At 36.9% G+C, this 21,827-nt stretch overlaps 1 protein-coding gene across 11 annotated transcripts in view; it reads right to left on the reverse strand.

The window, feature by feature from the left end:
• Window positions 1-21,827, reverse strand: part of stxbp5.L (syntaxin binding protein 5 (tomosyn) L homeolog) — a 180,377-nt gene that overhangs the window by 46,086 nt on the left and 112,464 nt on the right. For all 11 annotated transcript variants that reach the window (XM_018263044.2, XM_018263043.2, XM_018263045.2 and 8 more), the window contains exon 9: window positions 18,491-18,569. In XM_018263044.2, the coding sequence (XP_018118533.1) occupies window positions 18,491-18,569 (79 nt within the window). The remainder of the gene's footprint in view (window positions 1-18,490; window positions 18,570-21,827) is intronic.

Consider the following 21,827-nt stretch of genomic DNA (forward strand, 5'->3'; position numbering starts at 1 on the left):
GGAGATGTTTTTAGCCTTCATGATTTTCGGGGATTTTCGGTGGTGTGCGATTGAAAACTCGATCAAATTGAGTATTCGAGTTTTTCACCCCGATTGCATTCAATCAAGTTTTTTACATTCAGGTTTTTTTCATAAATAAGAAAACATTCAAGTAGTGAGTTTATTCAAGGTAGAAAAAAACTCACAAACTCAAACTTTGATAAATCCCCCTTAATATGGGTGCAAGTAAAACTTTCTGCACAGGTATACTTTCACCTCTGGCACATTGCTGTTGATAAAAGCTGCCTTTGAGCTCTAACACCGATTGAGCTCTAACGCCCCAATAGTATTACACTTCTCCGAGCAGTCAAACACATTCTTATGAACAAATACATTGATCTGCTTTTATGCATCCATTTCTTGAAAAATTTAATGTAACTGTTAAAAGACCAGTAAAGTTTGAACCTGTTGATTTAACACCATTAAATATTAAACTATAGACAAAAATGATTTATTTCATATGGGAAATGTTTTATATTTCATAGCCCATGAATGAGCCCTGTTTGTCTTCCTAAATTCACTGTATTATACAGAGTATTTATTTTATCTGTGGTGTGCTTTTTGCCCTATTCAACATGAATGGCTTCCCCACATAAAAAAAGCAATATCATTGAGTTCTTCCTAAGCAAAAACACCACCAGTGGCGGATATCAATACATTATATTTATATGTATAAAAAACACTTTTATTTTTATTGTTAATGGCCCTTTAGTAACTTAGGGAAACTACTTCAGGATCCATCTGCCTCACAGATTGAATGCCAAAACTATCTCAAAATTGTGACAGAGAAGAAAGCAACACATAATTGTGCAAAAAACTAACAATAAAAAGACACTGGAATTAAAGAACAACCTATGTAAGTGACAGGAGATAGAAATAATTTAGAAATCTTATTCTGAACAATAAAATCAAAAATGGACAATCCCAAAGTTATTCAGTTTGCTGCCTATTCTTATGCAGTTCCATCGTAGCTCCGCCCCTTCCTGTTCCTCCACTGTATGAGGAAGAAGAAAAGTAGAGCAGGTGGGCATGTGACAAAGTGTGTGTGTGATAGAGACTATAAATGAACTTGTGTATAGATAGCTGTATAAATACTTATTTTCACATTACTAAATCTTATAGGAGCAAGTTTGGTTGTTTAGGTCACCCTAAACAACGTGAACGATCGATTTCAGTGCAATCCGACCAATCCGTGAGGTTAGTTGGAATCGAACCATCATACATCTTACCATTTTTTCGTCTGACATGTGTCAGAAAATTGATCGACCAGGTTAAAAAAAATGTTATTGGTCCCAGTGCAATCTAACTATGTTTGCAGGGCCAAGCGGGCAGCTACCCTCAGTTTTCCTGGCAATATCGCTTGAAATGGTCTTTTTAGTTGATGGACAAATCGTAGATTTAAACGTTCGTTTCGAGATAATCCTGGTCTCACAATAACAAAAAGATCTTTTAAAAATCTTTACATCTATGGCCAGCTTTAGTTTGCCTACAACCATTTTCTTTAGATTTGCCACAAAGCAGTTTGACCCCTTTGGTTCCTTCTCCCACTGATTCATTGAATCTTCTATATATTTGTATAACTATAAATATCTATATTAGATTTATAATATTAATATATCTATATATTTGAACCTCAGCCCATCTCACTCCTGTCCTTCTTCTACCTCTTTGTTTCTGCTTTAAGCCCACCGTTGCCTATTCCTCCCCACAATGTAAGTACTACATCATGCCTTCCATTTGGACTCGTGTCTTTTTAACCTTTACTTTCTAAACCACCACACCACTCTGTTAATAATGCAGCTTTCCCCTAGATAACAGAATGTATAAGCATAAATTCTATGATCTTGTCATTATGTTAACCCCTTTGCAAACCACCTGCAAATTAGGTTGTTGGCAGCTAAAGTAAAGGACATTTGTTGTACACATCTTCCTACTGTCGTTTTTATTTCGTAAGGCACTTGGCTATTTTATCCGATGGACTGACTCACCTTGCTAAATGTACATGCCACAGGTACTGATTTGACTAATAAAGATGGCTGCATTAGCACAGAATAATGTGTGTGTAGGCAGGGCTGATCCTATCAAATGTGGGGCCCAATTGGGTCCATGTTGGCGGGGCCCCTAGACAAAGTGTTGCTGGCTACTGACACACCAAGTATTTAGGAAAATAAGGGCATACAGGCACAAAATAGAAAGGAAAGGGGCAGACAAGGTAAGAGAGTGAGAGGGATGAAATAGGGGCACACAGGGTAAGAGAGAGAGGGAGGAAATAGGAGAGTGGACTGGACCAATTAGTTTGGGGCAGGCCCGGACGATTCAGCTTGGAAGCAGGCTTGGTTGGATTGGGGGCAGGAAGGGCCTATTAAGGTTGGAGGAAAGCTGGGCCTATGAGAGTTGGGGGCAGGCTAGACCTATGGAGTTGGGGGATACGCTGGCTTATCAGAGTTGGGGGTGGGCTGGACCTATGGATTTGGGGATGGGCTGGACTCTCAAAGTTGGGGGCAGGCCAGGCAGCATCATGTGCTGAGGGAAATATTATCTGTGCTGCCCTGTGGTGCGGGGCCCCCAGAGGTGCGGGGCCCTATTGGGCAAAATTGGTCCAATAGGCCTAAGGCCGGCCCTGTGTGTAGGTATAATGCTGGCTAGCTTTGTGAAAGAGCAAAAAGTCAAAGTGTAAATCCAGAGAGCAGACACTTTTGAACCTTACTAGGCTGGGGTTTTAAAAACAAATACTCTTTAAATTATTGACAGTTATGAAAGAATTCAAAATTATATTGTAAACTGTGTTGTTTGGTTTCTTATGCAAATCCTGTGAATGCACAACTGAATACAATTAAGCTGGCCATACACTGCAATATTCACTTACTTGGAGAGGTCACTAAATAAGCATATCAAAGCCTGATTAGGCCACCCACCTAAATGTCAGTAACAGAATGAGAATGCTATGCGTCTGCAATTTGTACTACTTTATATATTATAGAAAAGTTTTGTAGATTCTGAAACCAAAATATTGGTATAAGTAATTTGTGCGATTTCTTTTCTTTCTTGCCCCCCACAAGTGGCAGAACTACCGGGGGAGCAGGGGGGTGCGAGTTGGCCAGGGCCCGCACCCCCCCACAGCCCGGCACCACTGAAAAAGCGGCCGTACGGAGGGGGGCGGGGCCCGGCTGCGCATCACGCACCAGGGCCTGCCCCCCATTAGTGATGCTACTGCCCCCCACCCTGGAAAATTTTCTGCGGACACCCATGTCCATACCTTTTAAAGATGGGTCAAAGACAACCAGAAATGTAAATTTTGGCTGCAAGTTGTGGAAGCATGGTAAGCACTGTATATTTAAAGCTACACAGCACAACTGTTTAGCACACCTCAGTACCCCATAACTATGCAGTGATTTACAAGCCTTGTGTTTTGTTTTGTTTTTTAAAAGCTGGTGCTTAGCCCAAAGTTAAAATAATTGCTTTATAAAGTAGAGTGGAGACTCATTCACCAAACATCTGATTAAATGTGGGGATAATGTATTGCGGTCTATAACATATATTCCCCTAAAAGGCCTGAATTTACCATAAAAACTCGGCCACTGCAAAGAAGACCCAGTATGTGGCTTACATAGCCTTACATCTGATACTTATTCAAATTGTACCATTACATTGAATCTTGCTCACTGCTGGTCGCTCTGGCATTGAAAGAGGTTCCCTGTTTTACTTCATTAATTATTTATGTTATATCTTGAAAGCTTCTCTTGCTGGAAGGGTATGGAAACACATGGCATGCTGAAGGAGCTGAATGTTCATCTAGCAGAAGCCCGATCAGCCGCGTTTGACAGGAACAAACAGAAAGTGGAAAGTAAATGTTAACAGCATGCACATTTTATCAAACCACACTGGTGGCTATTTCCTTACGGTGCACTGTGTATTTATAACTAATTTAGAATTTTTGACAGCTAGCCATTAGCACACTTTCCTTACAAGCCTGTTTTAGGTACACAAACCCGATATGAAGGACACCAAAGGTTTATAATGTGAACAGAAGCAGCAAAATAAACTCTGGGAGAATACAAATGAGGCTTGAAGATCACAAGGGTGAAGAACAACATAGAATTATTGAAAAGGTCAAACCTGATGGCTTGGGATTTTTTTAAGTTTGAGGTTTTATAGGTCCACATAAGTAAAGCTTAGAAGTTAGCTGTGTTCAGTAAAAGCCAGAATTATGTAAACATACTATTTGTATTTTTTATGTTACATGCACATTCTTCGCTAACAGCAATGTTAAAATGCGCCTGTAGGGCCAAGGAAATCGGACATTACATGACACACAAGGCAACATTTTCCCTCTAAACTGCATGCTGTTGTGGAATGTGAAGCTATATGCCCCAGCTGAGTCACACAGATGCCGTTATGTATTCTGTACTTAGTATGCTGTTATTATTCCTATACATTGTCTTTGGGAGCTCTCATCCACTCATCTGGCTTTAAATATCATATGTATGTTAATGCTATCCAAATAAATTGATCAACCCTTTCATAAACAGCAGAAGATGACACTGACATTTCTAATTGTTAAATCCTAGCAATCTCTAACTGAACCTAAATAAACAGATCATCTTTCCACCTAAAAATGGTCCAAATTTTAGGTGCCAAATGAGGCCATCAGTCTGTGATAGCTTATCAGTTGAAAGTCCTTATTTTAAATGGCCTTAAATTAATTTCTACTTTTCCACCACTAGGTGTCACTGCAGTGATAAAAGCTGTGAACATTATTGAAACAAAAAAAGTTACATTACTTACTTTTTTAAGCAAAGACATGCCTTCTAGAATCAGAAGGTATTTACTTGTCACATGCCATACACACAGCACTGCCTAGATACCAAAAATGAGAGTTTTGATTCTCCCATAAGGCATCATGGGCGGAGACATGCAAATCACTCCTTTGTGTCCCTTTGGCCAACTATGCATCCAGAACCGCTGGTTTATAGCACAGATGCAGCCTAATGGTTCAGAGCCATATATCCAAACTTGCTTTATGTCAATGTGTACAGCTTTCATCGCTGTAGTGACACCTAGTGGTGTAAAAGTGGAAACGGCTTTAAGGCTCACAGAGATAAGGACTTTATTTCAACTGATAAGCTCTATCATGGACTGAGGCTTGAAAAAGGGCAAGAGTAAGCCCAAAACGTTGCCTGGTTATTTGACCTAATAAATTAAAGTTCTTACTTTTTGCAACAAAGAGGTGCTGCAGCATTTTTTTCCTGTCTATCAAGGACTGGTGATGTAATTTGGCACCTAAAATTCACAGTGGGGAATGTATCATCACACTGTTGTATTATCCTTGAAAAGGTCCACAGGTGGGACCAAAACGTTGGATTGTGATGTGTTCCACCATGTATAACAATAAATCTAAAATTATCTCTGTATCTCCATGGGAAGTACCTTAATGATAGTGGTAATTGGTAATAATAAAATTCATTAAAAAAAAGCAGGACTCCCTTTAGGCAGAAGGAAATACCTAACTGCCACTTTCCATGATTTTATGGCCGAATTAAGTACTTCCAAGTGCCACTCTGGTGCTTCCTTTTCCCCGGCACAGCATTTAACTGCTATTGGAACATAGAATTAAGAATACTCACAACTGGCTCCACTTATAATAAGTAATTGGACATTCTCGATCAAAGAAGCATATATAGCAAATGGAAAAACAAATAAGAACACAAGGGCAGTTCAATTTCAAATTCAATTTTTAAAGTAACTGCGGGCACAATCCGAGTTGTGACTCTGCAATTGTGGCGGATGCATCAAAACAGACACAGTTGCACTTGTGTTTTGATATAAGTTGGGTGCAAGTTGTAACTAGTAGTAGCTTCTGGAGCGAGCATTGTGTTGTAGCCACTGGGAATGGTAACTCCAGAGTTCATAGCACTAATAGGCACAATTACACACTATTTATCAGGAGAGTATGAATGGAAGCACTGGCATGTTTGGATGCAAGTAATGCATCTTAATGAATTTGCACTCTCCATTGAGTCCATTATAAAACACCTGAATTTGTGGATATGTTCAGAAAAGACATTTTAGCTGTACTTACCAGTACACAAAAAGATGATATATGCATCAAAAATGCTTGTTGCTACATATATTCTGAATAATCCACACAATTAAAAAACATCCTCATTTCAAAAGGAGCCTAGGTAACAGCACATAGTCCATAACAGTTCATTTGACTCCTTTTATTTTATCTATGATTCTTATCACATTTTCTCATTTTTGTTTCTGTTACTTCACTCAATTGTCACCAATTTTCATTGTGTTTTGAAATGGCTTTTCATATGCTGCACTATAATAAAGGCAATTTTACAGCTCAGTGGTTACATCATTATGTTGCATGGCCTGACAGAAAAGTATTATATCTGATTTTTTTTCTCTCTCTCGCAAATTTTTGACTGCAAAATTTCAAAATAAATTATTTTATACTAAACAATCAACAATGCAATGCGAAAAGCTTTGGAAGAGATGTTCTCAGAAGGCATTATATCATTTTATTCTTTTACAGTTATGCTCTGGGTTTGATTGAGCCCAGATGCTTGTTTGCTCGACTTGCCTAGGTTATACGAGATCTTTCTTCAGTAAATCAGGACATGCAAACTAGAGACTTAATTGCAAATGAAATAACTGGCACAACATTGAACAGAGCTTAAGATGAAACCTGGATTCTACAGTTGAACATACACATTACCATGCATTGTAATTGTTAATTAGTTCTTCCATGCAGCTGCAATGCAACATTGGTTGAACTAATACTTACAGTGCTGGAATATTTTCATCATTTTTATTTTTACAGGTATGGCTTCTATTATCCAGAATTAATTGTTAATTAGTTCTTCCCTGCAGCTGCAATGCAACATTGGTTGAACTAATACTTGCCGTGCTGGAATATTTTCATCAGTTTTAGTTGTACAGGTATGGCTTCTATTATCCAGAATACTTGGGACCAATATGGATTTATGCAGCTTAGGTTGGATCAAATAGATGGTTTTGTTTTATTATCATAGAGAAAAAAATTAAGAATTGTATTTTTAAATGGTACACTAGGGGTATTGCTGTTTTTTCAGACCTTTCCAGTTAACAGATCACATACTTATATATATAAATTGTGAAATGCAATTGGTAGGAAATAATGCAGTGAGTCTAGATCCTGTTTGTGTACAGAACAGAGTTGATGGGGATGAATTAAAAAAAGGAAATAGAGGTGAAAAGTAGAAGAACAATATTAAGGCCAAAGACACATGGGGTGCTGTGTTGCCAATAGGAAATGTCCTTTCCCGTTGGCAACAAAGTTCCTTCCCGATGACAAAAGAATATGTGGAAGAAGGCATATTCAAGGTTGCTGCATTGTGTAATTGATTTTCTGTTAATAATAGTTACAAATGTCCCAAGTACATTAAAATATAATTTTATACAATAGAGGCAATCTATGACAGAAAGATTATATAGTTGCGTATGCTTGCGTTTGAGTAATGATCTTATATATGTGTACTTCATAAACTTGTGACATACAAAAACATTTAGATGCATTTAGTATTATTTAATGAATGTGTGGCTATTGACAGAAGTATTTGCAAGGAAAGTAGCTTGGCAAGAGTTAGAAAGCCAGTCTAGCTCTATGTGCTAGTAAGCTTATCCTATGGTAAGAGCTAGTAAGACTGCCTCATTAATGGGAAAGCATGCACATTTACTTAGGGTCGAATATCGAGGGTTAATTAACCCTCGATATTCGACTGTCTAAGTAAAATCCTTCGACTTCGAATATCGCATTTCCTAGGATTCGAAGGATTTTAATCCATCGATCGAACGATTTTCCTTCGATCAGAAAATTGTTCCCCATAGGCTAACATTGCACCTCGGTAGGTTTTAGGTGGCGTAGGGGGGGGGGGTCGAAGATTTTTTTAAATAGACAGTACTTCGACTATCGAATGGTCGAATAGTTCGATTCGAAGTCGTAGTTGAAGGTCGAAATAGCCAATTCGATGGTCGAAGTAGCCAAAAAAAACATTCCAAATTCAAAGTTTTTTTTATTCTATTCCTTCACTCGAGCTAAGTAAATGTGCCCCTAAGTGTCGATAGTCAAATAGTCAAATTTTTTTCAAATTCTCATCGAATTTTGGCTTATTCGATAGTCGAAGTACACAAAAATAGCTTGAAATTCGAATTTTTTTACTTCGAATTTTTACTTTGACTGTTGAAAAATCTGCCCAAAAGTTAAAGGCAGATCAAAGAGAGTAGAGTAAATGGCCAAACATCTCTGAAAAACAGCATTTTGATTTATGTATACAAACAACTTAAAAACCATAGAAAATGTGTAATGAATGTAAATTGCAAAGTTGCTTAGAATAATGTTTTCTTTTATTAGGAACATTTTTATTTTGGGGTTGACTTGCCCTTTAAGTTTAGATAATAAGTGGCCATACATTTATAAAAAGAGGCCCACAGAGAATAAAACAACTACACTATACAGAAAGGAAACTCTTACAGGCTATTGGAAATGAGGCAAATTGTATAATCTGTGTAATGTCTAAATTTAAGGATCATATATCTTCATTTTAAAAGAGCAGGTAATGACCTTAGATTGCTATGTTAAAAGGCCTGCTCTCAGCTGTCCTCACATTGTGCAAATCCTTCTAATTTCTGAAAAAGGCATTTATCCAACTTTAGCCTGAGGTTTTATTGATTGGAATGTACAGCCCAAGAGCAAAGCATAAACGAACGTATCTTAATTAATTTCAACCGTGATGTGTAAATGAGAAAGCACCCAAAGCTAATGGAGCATCTGCATGAGGGCTGCTTACAAGAAACCACAGTGAAGTCATTTTAAATCAGTTTTTCAGAACGATGAAATGGGTAACAGGACTTATAGTAACGTACACTGTGCTAGTTAAAAGAAAAATCTGATGTCTGCCCATCTAAACAGTAATGTCATAGGAGACAGTAAAGTAATTTGTATTTCTTTAGATCAATCTTTTTGTGGTGTTTTGTATCTATTAAAACTATAAAATGTGTTTACCTTGTTGTAACAGCCGCCTGACAGATGCAAGAGGGTTAAACAGCTGATGGGTATGGAAAGCCATGATGCAGTATTCTATTAATGGCAGAGATATAATTTGCGCAGTGCCAGAGTACATCAAATGAGCTGCTTATCAAATCTAAGTTCACCATGCCCCATGCTCCAGCATGCTGATAAAAATCACCAATGCAGGCAAGGTCAGATCTCTGATATAAGAGATAGATTTGTTTATCCTCTAAACCCTTCAAGATCATGAATTGAACACATTCAGTTTTTTTTTGTCTTATCATTGACAGACAAAATCTTAGATTTTTCTATTAATCCAGCTACCTGGTGTGCATATATTTATCGGTCAGAGGCACTCTTAGGTACTGTGCCACATACATTCCTTCCATTGCAACTTCCATTACTTCCAATCTGTTACCGTAGGTCAAAATCTACCCTTAACAACACTTCCGGCAGCTTATTTTAGACAATTAAAAATCCTCATCAAACTATGGAATATTTACTCAGAAGGAATACATCATGTAAATATGCACTGTCTATTTATGCTTATGTCACTCAATCTATGATATATTCCACCTGTAACTTTTACCAGATATTGAATGGATATACATTACAGGGTAAAGCTTTTCTGCCTTACGTTTTGGTTCTTAACACAGTCAAATCTGTTGGTACAGGTATGGGATCCGTTTTCTGGAAACCGTTATCCAGAAAGCTCCCATAGACTCCATTTTATCCAAATAATCCAAATTTTATATTTTCCCCCCCTTATACTCTGTAATAATAAAACAGGGTGTTGTACTTGATCCAAACAAAGATATCATTAAAGGGGTGGATCACCTTTAAAGTAACATTTATTATGTTATATAACAACCAATTCTAAGCAACTTTTCAATTGGTTTTCATTATTTATTTTATATAGTTTTACAGTTATTTTCCTTTTTCTTCCAATTCTTTGCAGCTTTCAATAAGTTTTCAAAATTCAGTTTGTGATAAAAATATACAGACAGATTGGTTTGAAATTTTAACATTGCACAAGAAAATCAACCTCTTTTTAGACCAACTGCTTCCAAAGTACCATGGAAGGAATTGAGAAAGGAACAGTAACGATTTGTTTGCACTTAGCCTCCCAGTTCATTCCACTTTGTATAATGCAGGGGTATCCAACCTGTGGCCCTCGGCCCAGGATGGATATGAATGCGGCCCAGCTTGAAACGCTCAGTTCCAGAGGAAACGTCATAATAATGTAATAATAAGTCTATTTAATATCCAGGTGTCCCATATTCCAGTGTATAGCTCCATCTTGTTATCCTTGTATTGTAGTTCTTTTCTGTGTTTTTTCTTTACTTTTACAAATCAAAAGTGTTTGTGTATTTCATGTGTGGCCCCAGACAATTTTTTCTTTTTCCAATGTGACTCAGGGAAGCCAACGGTTGGACACCCCTGGTATAATGCTTTATTTTGTCATGGATTTGTGACTATTGCCCAGAACTATGCATTAACAATAATAATGTATTCAAGTAATTATAGTCCGTTGGGATCCTGTCTAAGGAAGGTGATCCATAAAAGGGCTGTGCTTTGATGGTAGTTACCAGTAGCAGTGATCAGAACACTGTATGTGATAGGTCTTTATGGTTGTATTTTAAAATATATGCAAAGGTTTCTTTTGATAGCATTAGTAATCAAAACAATTGCAGCTAGCTGCACCTCAGTGATATCAAGCTGAGAGCAGTCCTGCTGCATAGAAGAACATCAGAGAATATTTTTGGACTACAAGTCACCAGCCAAGGGCAAATTGCAGTACTTTCTAATTCCATCAACATGATGTAACCCACAGCTATCTTCAACATTTTAATTGCCACTACTGATGTATTCTGGATGACAGAGCAGATGAAATAGAATTATATCTCAAGATGATCATACTGCTATGAAGTGACAGTGTTTCTTTAATATGTCCTATCACAGCCATAAATGCACACTTTGCCAAGAGCATGGATCTTTCATCGGTTAAAGAAATGTCTCCAGTTGTATCAAGAGCACAGCTTCTGCACCGTCTTCAAATTAAAATATGTGACCAGCCCATTCTTTTCTTAAACCAAATGTATTTCTATTGCAGAAAACTTAACCAATTGCCACATTCAGTTATGTTATGGCATCACTGGCAAACATATATGTGAAATTTATAGAAAAATATCAGCCTTGCAACAAATTGCAGTTTAGCTGTTACAAATGCATTGCAAAATCTTATCATTAGCTTTTATTGTACTTTGATTAAATATTGGGCTAATTTTCCAAGTCAACTGTTTAGGCTAAATACAATACTTTCTCGGTAATACATACATTTAAAACTAGATGCCATTTTGGAACAGGCTATCCAGAAACCCATTATCCAGAAATCCGGATTACTTTATCCAAATAATACAAATTTTTAAAAATGATTTCCTTTTTCTCTATAATAATAATAATAAAACAATACCTTGTACTTGATCTAAGCTAAGATAATTAATCCTTATTGGAGGGAAAAACAGACTATTATGTATATTTAGGGGGTTATTTATTAAAGGTCGAGTTGAGTTTTAGCAGAAAAATTCTAGTTTTTGAAGGGTATTATTCAGTCAAAACTCGTATTTTTGGGTTAAAAAAAATTTTTCTGGGGTTTTTAAAAAGAAAATTTTTCAAGATTTATTAAACCCCGAACCTGTAAATAGCTCAAATATGAAAATACACTAGCTTGACCACCTGTCAGGGTCATGTAAAAGTCAATGGTAGAGGTCCCTTCAACCATCAGAAGATGTTTGTAGCCTTCATAATGTTTGGATTTTTTTCAGCTGGTTTCACTCAAAAACTTGATTAATTTTAGTAATTCAAATTTTTTCCGCTGAAAACTCTATTCACTAGATTTTTTGGGGGGTTTTCGCCCGAATTCACTGATTCAAGTTTTTTTCCATTTAAATGTTTTCTGATAGTTTAAGAGTTGTGAGTTATTTCGAGGTACACTATAAAAAAAACCTCACAAACCTCTAAAGCCTGACCTTTGATAACTAACCCCCTTAATGTTAACATGATTTTCTAGTAGATTTAAGGTATGAAGATCCATTATCCAGAAAAACCCAGGTCCCAAGCATTCTGGATAACAGGTCCCATACCTGTAATAAGTTACACTTCAAAATATGCAACTGGCACTAAGACTGAATAAAAAATAATGAGGCCGGTTGGGGCTCAATGTTTTAACAGCTGACCAACAGGAACAAATTGGGAACAAGTTCTAAAAGGTTATTAAGAAAAGACAGCAAAAACAATAGATGGCTAGGTAATTATTGTAACTGGAAGGCAGTGAATCACTCAGACCTCTATAAATAGACTCCATTAGCACACAAGGCTGAGACCTTCATGGCACAATACACATGCTTAGCGCTCACATCAGAGAACGCTCAGGTTATTATTCTGACTGTTCATTAAAACCAGAAATGCCATTCACTGGCAATCTGCTACTGCATATGAACCATATCTCCGTCAGCTATGCCTAGATACAAATTAAGAACGGAAACTCTACTTTCACAGGCACCATATGTATGAATCATGCTGTTACCATTACGCATAAGAGTAAGAAATATCTTCTGTTGCAAAAAGTATAGGCAGAGCCCCAGGAATACAGTATCGGTATATACTATACAGGTATGGAACCTGCTATCCAGAATGCTTGGGACATGGGGCTTTCAGGATAACGGATATTTCCGTAATTTGGATCTTCATACTTTAAGTCTACTAGAAAATTATGTAAACCTAATTGGCTAGTTCTATTTCCAATAAGGATTAATTATATCTTAGTTGGGATCGAGTACAAGGTACTGTTTTATTATTACAGAGAAAAAGGCAATAATTAAAAAACATCTACAATATTTATAAAGCACAATTCACTTACCAGCAATGTTCCCTCTAATTCCATCACTGCTATGTGCACAAAAAAAAACTTTTTGTGGGCACTTTTTAAACTTGTGTGCACAGTTTTTAAAAACTGTATGCCAAGGTCAGAATTAATACAAAATTTTGCGTTTTCGCAAAATAAGTCGTGTGCACTGGCCTCAAAATTTGTGTAGGCATGCATGAGCACACACCTTAGAAGGAACATTGCTTATCAGTGTAAGCCCCTTGTGTCTCATCCCCTTTAGATTGTAAGCTCTTTTGTACAGGGCCTTCCTGTTATGTAACTCTATATGTTACATGTATGTAATTCATTTGATTTCTTTGTATAAGCTCATTTTACAGCGCTGCGCAATATGTTGGCACTCTAAAAATACTTGATAATAATAATAGGTGGGGGGCCTGTTGCAGACACGGTGGCGCAAGGGGGTATTCAAATAGGTGTGCATCCGGGGGGGGGGGGTAGAGGGGAGCTATCTGGAGAGTACCAGTTCAGATGGTCATGGGGGCCCGGAAGGAAACCATGCACCCAGGTCCATGCAACTCTATTTACGTTACTGAGGATTCCATTAGTCACTTAAAGTTTTACCTGGATTTTCAGTCATTAAACAGACCCCTTATACTGTATGTGCAATGCTGTTATGAGCATTGAGGGGCTGATTTATGATTCTTAGCTATTCAACCACCTACTTTTGCATATTTTAAAGCTTTTCTCTCTCTGTCAGTAAAGTATTACTTAGTGCTTAGAATTGTTACTTCTCAGTAGTATTTTGTGACAAATAATAAATCAGCTCGAGTGTCAGTGACTGTCACTTTTTTATTCATTTTATTCTAATGTTTATAAATTGTGTAGGCATGGGGTCCCTTACCCGAAAACCTATTATATAGACAGCTATGGGAAAGCCATTTTTAAGTAAGTCTAATTTTTTTTTTAAAAAAAAAATCCTTTTTCTCTGTAATAATAAAACAGTAGCTTGTACTTGATCCCAACTAAGCTGCATGAATCCATTTTGGTGGCAAAACAGTCCTAACGGATTCATTTAATGTTTAAATGATTTTAAAGGAATTGTTCAGTGTAAAAATAAAAACTGGGTAACTAAATAGGCTGTGCAAAATAAAAAATGTTTCTAATATAGTTAGTTAGCAAAAAATGTCATGTATAAAGGCTGGAGTGACTGGATGTCTAACATAATAGCCACGACACTACTTCCTGCTTTTCAGCTCTCTTGGTTTACACAGACTGGTTACCAGGCATCAACCAATCAGAGACTTGAGGGGGCCACATGGGTCATATCTGTTACTTTTGAATCTGAGCTGACTGCTGAGGATCAATTGCAAACTCACTGAACAGATATGTACCATGTGGCCCCCCTACAAGTCTCTGACTAACTCAAAGTTATAGAGCTGAAAAGCAGGAAGTAGTGTTCTGGCTATTATGTTAGACATCCGGTCACTCCAGCCTTTATACATTACATTTTTGGCTAACTAACTATATTAGAAACATTTTTTATTTTGCACAGCCTATCTATTTAACCAGTTTTTACTTTCACACTGAACTATTCATTTAAGCAGACAAAGTATGGTGATACCAATTATGAAAGGACCTTTTATCCAGAAAACCCCAGTTCCCAAGCATTCTAAATAATAAATTACATACCTGTTCTATGGTACTTCCAGGGTTTAACAGGTTGAAGATGCTGCTATACACACAGACGTATTAAACTTTCAACTGCAGCCCTTTACACAAAAGCCTTTTTAAGCTTAATCAGGACAACACCTAACAAATGTACAGCTTGGCCATTTTTATACTTAGCCATTGGAGCTAAATTGCCATGACAATGCTCCAGCCATATGAACGATGGTAAAGTGGACCCTTGGGGGTTATTTACTCCGATCCGAATACCCAAAATAACCCCAAAATTTGAAAAACTCGTGATTTTTTTTATAAAATCGGACTTTTAAAAAAATCACAAATTCTTTGGAATTTATTTAACCCCGAGGGCTAAAAAGCCTGAATATAAAAAAACGGTATCTCAAACCTGTCGAGGTTGCATTAAAGTCAATGGGAACAGTCCCATTGATTTTTGGTTGTATCATGGGTTTCGGACAATTTCACAATGCTTTCGGAGCTTTCGGGTGAAAACTCCGAAAAATTAGGAGGTTTCAGGGAAAATTCACGAAAAAAATCATGAAAATCAGAGCTTTTCCCGCAAAGCAAATTTTCGGGAAAATTTAATAATATATAAGCGTTAAAAACCCGAGCGGGTTAGATCAGAGTTTGTAGCAGCCGATATTGAGATAAATTCGGACCTTGATAAATAACCCCCTTGGAGTCTGTCAGACAATTCATTAAAAAAACACTTTTAGGAGCAACTTAATTATGTTATTGATGTATGTCATGTTTTGTCAAATAGCTCTAAAAGCTATCGATAGATACATGGTCTCAATGGTCTATATGAGTATACGGTGAAACCTCGATTTTGAGTACCCTGATTTTAAGTTTTCCCGCATTTTACATTTTTTATTTGTGGTCCCACCAATTTATAATGCATTTCAATAAGGTGTATTTCCCTGATTTTAAGTAATGTTTTCCAGGATTTTACATCAAAATTTTGTCCTGATGTACTCAAATACTGCTCTTTTTCCTCTATGAATGTTATTATTTGTGAAATAAAGAGGTTTAAAATACTAACCAGATGTTTATTTTGCCATGGTTCTGCCTGTCAATTCCAAATAGTCTGCCCCTTACACAAACTAAAGCAGGGGTGCCCAAAATGTAGATCAGCGTCTACCAGTAGCCCTTTAGCTGGTGATAAGTAGATCTCAAGACACCACACAAACAGCTTGTCTAAATCACCCTCCTATTTCATGCTTTTCAATCAGATATTATGTTAAGGTTACATAAGAAATAGTTGTTTCTGAAATATAGCTATATACAATAACTTCTCTCATGAATAAATATAATAAATATAAATACATATAATATATAACTATAATATTTAAGTAATATTTTCCATAGAACAGAATGCTAACAATGCTATTATGGATGTAGATCATCATTACTAAAAGTAGACCCCGCATTAGGAAAGTGTGGGCACTCCTGACCTATTGGTGCAGCACTGTGTATGTGACTGACAGAGAGGCCTTGCAAATGCTGTTCCATAGAGTAACATAAACAGTAAATATTGTATCTAAAACTAACTCCTGTGCTTATATGCTTTCAGTACTTGAATAAAAAGTTACTTTAAAGGGGTTTTTCACCTTCCAAACACTTTTTTCAGTTCAGTTGTTTTCAGATTGTTCGCCAGAAATAAAGACTTTTTTCAATTATTTTCCATTATTTATTTTTTACTGTTCTTCCAAAATCTAAGTTTAAAGTTGAGTGTCCCTGTCTCTGGTGTTTGAGTCTGGCAGCTCAGTAATTCAGGTGCAGACGTTAAACTGTTACAATTTTGCAACATTTAGTTGATACATTTCTCAGCAGCATCTCTGCAGTATTAGCAACTATTGTATCAATTCTAACAGCTGCCTGCAATGAAACTCAGAGATTCTGCTCAGCAGGGACAAAGATAAGAAATGTATCAACTAAATGTATCAATTTAGAACAGTTTAAAGGGTCTGCGACCCCCCTCCCAGAGCTGCTTCAAAAGGTGAAAAATGACACTTTACACTTCAATATTACAAAAACGGTGACACATAGAAAAAAGAAAGTCATTGGAAAAAAACGTTATTTCTGGTGATCTATCTAAAAACAACTAGTTGTTTGAAAGTGAACCACCCCTTTAAATATTGGAGGTATTACCCATCTGATACACTATATTGCTCCCAAGATGCCTTTCTGTAATATGGACCAATGATGAAAATATTTAAAACTAGATGGACCAATTTCATTTTGGGGGTTGAAATTTAAATTTTACAAAAATCAATACAAATTCATCATTGTAAATACAAGATCTGTGCATTCACTAATGGCATCACTTATATTGTTTTGGCATCCCCACTAGTTTATGTTAAACAGTAGAAAGTACTGCCATTTTATTACAGTCATAAATGAGGAACTGTTGGTTAAATAGGACACTGTGAGAAATGACATGGCCTTAGTTTACAGCATTTGGAAAATGGGTTTATTCTTGTTAACAGATTTGTTTTGCTATTCATATATGATTTACCATATGTCCTGTGTAGCAGTATCATGTTGGCATGACTATTTGATGACATTGAGTGCCTACATGTATGTATGTATATATATATCTCAATTTGATGAGGTTTGATTGGACACACATAACGTCATGTTGGCGCCATCTTTTGAAATGGTAAGGGTTATGTGTATAAGTAAGCACTGTTAACACTTGTATTTTATCCTTGATAAAGGCCTGAATGCAGGTCGAAACGTTGGATGCACAAGTATGAATAAAAATTGACACTTTCATTATATATACACACAGATATGTATGTATATATACACACAGATACATGCTTTTAAAGTGCACTGTGGTGCAAGGGGTATTATAAGACCAATAATCACTCGATTTTATGTCTGGGGACATTTATAAATGATCTATGTACATGGTCTCACTGGATATTTGGAATGTAATGAATCGCAAGAATTCTACCTTTGTATTACCAATAAATCTCAATGAATGCATTCATATATTTATGTAACTTAAACATGTGAACTGTAGTGTAAACTGCAATTAACCAGTAAAGCTAGTCAGCTATGTACAATCCAAACACACAATTACCATAAAATAAGTTATTATTAACGCATTTATTCAACATAAAAATATTCCATGGTGCTGTATGATACAATGGGTGTATACAACAAACTTACAACTTATAAACAAAACTGATCAATGCAAAAATAAAGAGGACCACGCTCATTATTTTGCAATCTAAAATTGCAGCAAATGTATTCCTTATGGGTCTATATAATTTAAAGGGAAATTATACCTTGTCTATCACAAAGTTTAATCTTCCACTTCCGCATATACAGAAAAAGTATCAGGGCACAGCATAAACAGTTCTGCAAATACATTTGAATTTATATACATGCAAATAAGTGGGAACTACTGCACTGTTTAGACTTATGTGTGCCTCAGAATGACATGCAAGGTAGGGGTGCGTGAGGGGAGCTATGTGCCTCCCCCTGACCCTGTAGAACTGATTGGGTCCTAATGCAGGCTGCATTTGATTCTAAGGGCAGTCCACAGGTCTCCATGCCCTGAAAAGGAACGCTGAGGCCTACGGCTATTCATGAATGCTGAAACACAGCGTGCAAAGTGCAAAAAAGTTTGCCGATTACAGCCTTTTTTTGCACACTGTGTTTCTGTTTGCAAATGAGCCCTAAGATATCCAAGGTTAAAACTGACCAAACAACCTAAAAGTTCTAATTCTCTGTCCGAATTCTCTGTTAACAGAAAACCATGGTTATATTGAAAAAAAAACACTTGGTTGCAAATATAGACAATTGCTTACCCATATCTTGTTGTTTTATATTCAACTTTCAGGATAGGCTTGCAAGGTTCTGGCTTTTTTCCATCTTTTATCTGTTTACCTAACACAGAAAAAAAAATTTAATTAATTCGAACAAAATAGGTATAATCACACTAAACATTACAATTCCTCTTGAAACTTAGTTTTAAGATGAAAAAAAAAAAAATGGCCATTTCAATGTTTTATCAATAGGAATGTAGCGAACCGCCGATAATGTGTTCGCGAACGCCGTTCGCGAACACCGGCAAAAAATGCGAACAGTTCGCGAACTTCGAACATCCGAAAATCGTTCGATTCGAACGATCGAAGGATTTTAATCGTTCGATCGAACGATTTTCGTTCGAATCGAATGATTGAAGCCATTCGATCGAATGATTTCATTCAATCCAATGGCTTCGATCGTTCGATTCGAACGAAAATCCTTCGATTTCAGCGGTCGAATGGTCGAACGATTTTGACGCGAACGCCTATTGGCGAACGTCGCGCGACGTTCGCGAACTTGCGGCGGACGCGAACAGCCGATGTTCGCGCGAACAAGTTCGCCGGCGAACAGTCCGCGACATCCCTATTTATCAATAACATGCATCTGCAACACACTGTAAGTAAATGTAGAGGTGAATTTCAACATGGTTTTGCATAGTTTCCACAAGCATTCACCTAGTGCCACATCAGCATCGAATGGAAACCATTTGCAGGAGATTTGTAGCCCACTGTGGCGAAGCTTTATCGAGGATCACCTGGTGTGTCATTGCCCTTAAAGGAAAACTAAAGCTTAACTAAAGAAGTAGGCTAGAAATGCTGTACATTTTGTTTTGGGTTTCTCTACCAGAAACCCAAAAACCACAGCCTTTTGGCAGGGAAGATCTGTGTCTCTGAAGATGCCCCAGTAGCTCCCCATCTTCTTTTCTGCTGATTCACTGCACGTGTTTAAAGAAATGTCACAATATAAGGCTAATTAATATTTAATACAGATAATTACTACATGTCAGCTCAGAAACCAGTGCAACTAGCATCATAATTTAATAATCAGACCTGTAGCATCATCTTATATTACAGGCCAACCTCATTTTTCTGCTTGATAATTTGTGACGATCCCTAAGCTTAGATTCTCAACAGCTGCTCAGAACAAATTGAGCATGTGAGTGTCGCAGACACTTTCCAAGATGGTGACTCCAAGTTTGAAGTCCTGTATCACTGCTGCTATTGAGAAGCTGAAATGTTAGGCTGATACAATAAGTTCGATAAGGTACAATACGGCATTTTTAACCATATTCAGTTTTAGGGTTTAGTTCTACTTTAAGCTTCAAACATCAACAACATCTCACCAAAGCAAAACTTTCATGGCAGCCAGGTATTTCCAGACGCTATGAGGATGGGAAACCCAGTGGTCAGCCACTAAAACAGTGCAGCAGATGACAAATACATTAAAGGAATTGTTCAGTATAAAAATAAAAACTGGGCAAATAGATGGGCTGTGCAAAATAAAAAATATTTCTGATATAGATAGTTAGACAAAAATGTAATGTATAAAGGCTGGAGTGACTGGATGTGTAACATAACAGAACACTACTTCCTGCTCTCTTGCTTTCCACTTAATGGTTAACCTGGTGACCAAGCAGTAACCAAATCAGTGACTTGAGGGGGGGGCACATGTTGCTTTTGAATCTGAGCTGAATGCTGAGGATCAATTGCAAACTCACTGAACTGTTAAGTCCCATGTGGTCCCCCTCCAAGTCACTGAGTAACTCAGAGTTAGAGAGCTGAAAAGCAGGAAGTAGTGTTCTGTTCTGTTAAGACATCCAGTCACTCCAGCCTTTATAGATTACATTTTTGACTAACTAACTATATTAGAAACATTTTTTATTTTGCACAGACTATTTATCCAGTTTTTATTTTTACACTGAACTGTTCCTTTAAGCTTACTCTCCTTCAAAACTGGAAGAAGTCCAGCACTGCTATTAGCTCACAACACTCTGGGACCCTGGTACACCCTTCTACAGTCCAAATAACTCTTTTAAGAGTTCTTAGACTTGCAATTAACTCTGAGGTAGAAACAATGCAAAACAACTCAACTACACAGAAAACACAAAGGGCTAGGGTGTAGAAGATATGAAATATTTGTCTTTTACAGATGTACATAAATGACAGCAGGCAACAGTGAAACACAGTGGAGGTTCCCTGCAGGTTTGGGGATGCATTTCCGCAAAAGGAGCTGGTGATCTGGTTATAATTGATGGCACACTCACTGCTGAGCAGTACAACCATACTATTATTCATCTTGCAATACAGTCAGGGAGGCATCATTCTATGGTCTGATAATGGCACTCCAAAACATGGCAAAATCATAAAAAACTAACTCTAACAAAAAGAACGGCCCCCAAAGAGATCTTATCTCAACATCGAGGCAATTTTTGGATTACAGATGCACATAAGACAGCCAGAGTCTGTAATGGAACTGTGGCAAGTAAGGATGAGCGAATTTCTTCGCTAAGTTTCGCAACAGAAATGTCTTGCGTCAAAAAAAAAATTGTCCCCCATAGACTAATGCATTTTGGCAGCAAATCTTTGGCGAAGCCTGGAACAACCTACCACACTGGTACCTCCAGGAACTGCATGCAAGTGTGCCTAAGGGAAATGAGTTGTGTCATACTAAATATTGAAACCATATATTGTTTATCAAATATTTGTATCTTTTTTTGTCAAACGTTTTAGCATTCCAGAAGTGCCCTAGAAAATAGTGTCATTATTTCTAAAACGTTTGCATAGTACTGTATATGTATGGCAACACTGAAACCGTACACAGTGCACTATAATTTATATAGTTAAGTTCTATTTTGTGGTCTATTTTATTTCAAATAAAAAAGGCAAACTGTGAGAGAATGAGAACAAAGAAACACACATACTGTTCATACTTAGGGGTTTATTTATTAAAGGTCAAGCTGATTCTTACCCGAAAAAATTTAAGTTTTTAAGGGGTTTTTTTTTTGTGAAAACCGAATTCCTGGAAATAGCTTGAATCCAAAAATACTCCATCTTAAACCTGTCGAGGTCATGTAGAAGTCAATGGCAGAGGTCTCTTCAACCATTTAAAGATGTTTGTAGCCTACATGATGCAAACTTTGGGTTTTGATGTTTTTTGTTTGAGTTTGCTCGAAAACATGATTAGTTCCTCCAAAAACTCAATAAATTTGAGTTTTCATGTTTTCACCCCAAATTCACTAAGTCAGTTTTTCCATTTGAATTTTTTCTTATATCAGAAAACATTTGTGTTGCGAGTTCATTCGAGGTATAAAAACCTCACAAAGCTCTAAAAATGGAC

Source organism: Xenopus laevis, chromosome 5L (assembly GCF_017654675.1).
Source record: "Xenopus laevis strain J_2021 chromosome 5L, Xenopus_laevis_v10.1, whole genome shotgun sequence".
NCBI classification, from domain to species: Eukaryota; Metazoa; Chordata; class Amphibia; order Anura; family Pipidae; genus Xenopus; species Xenopus laevis.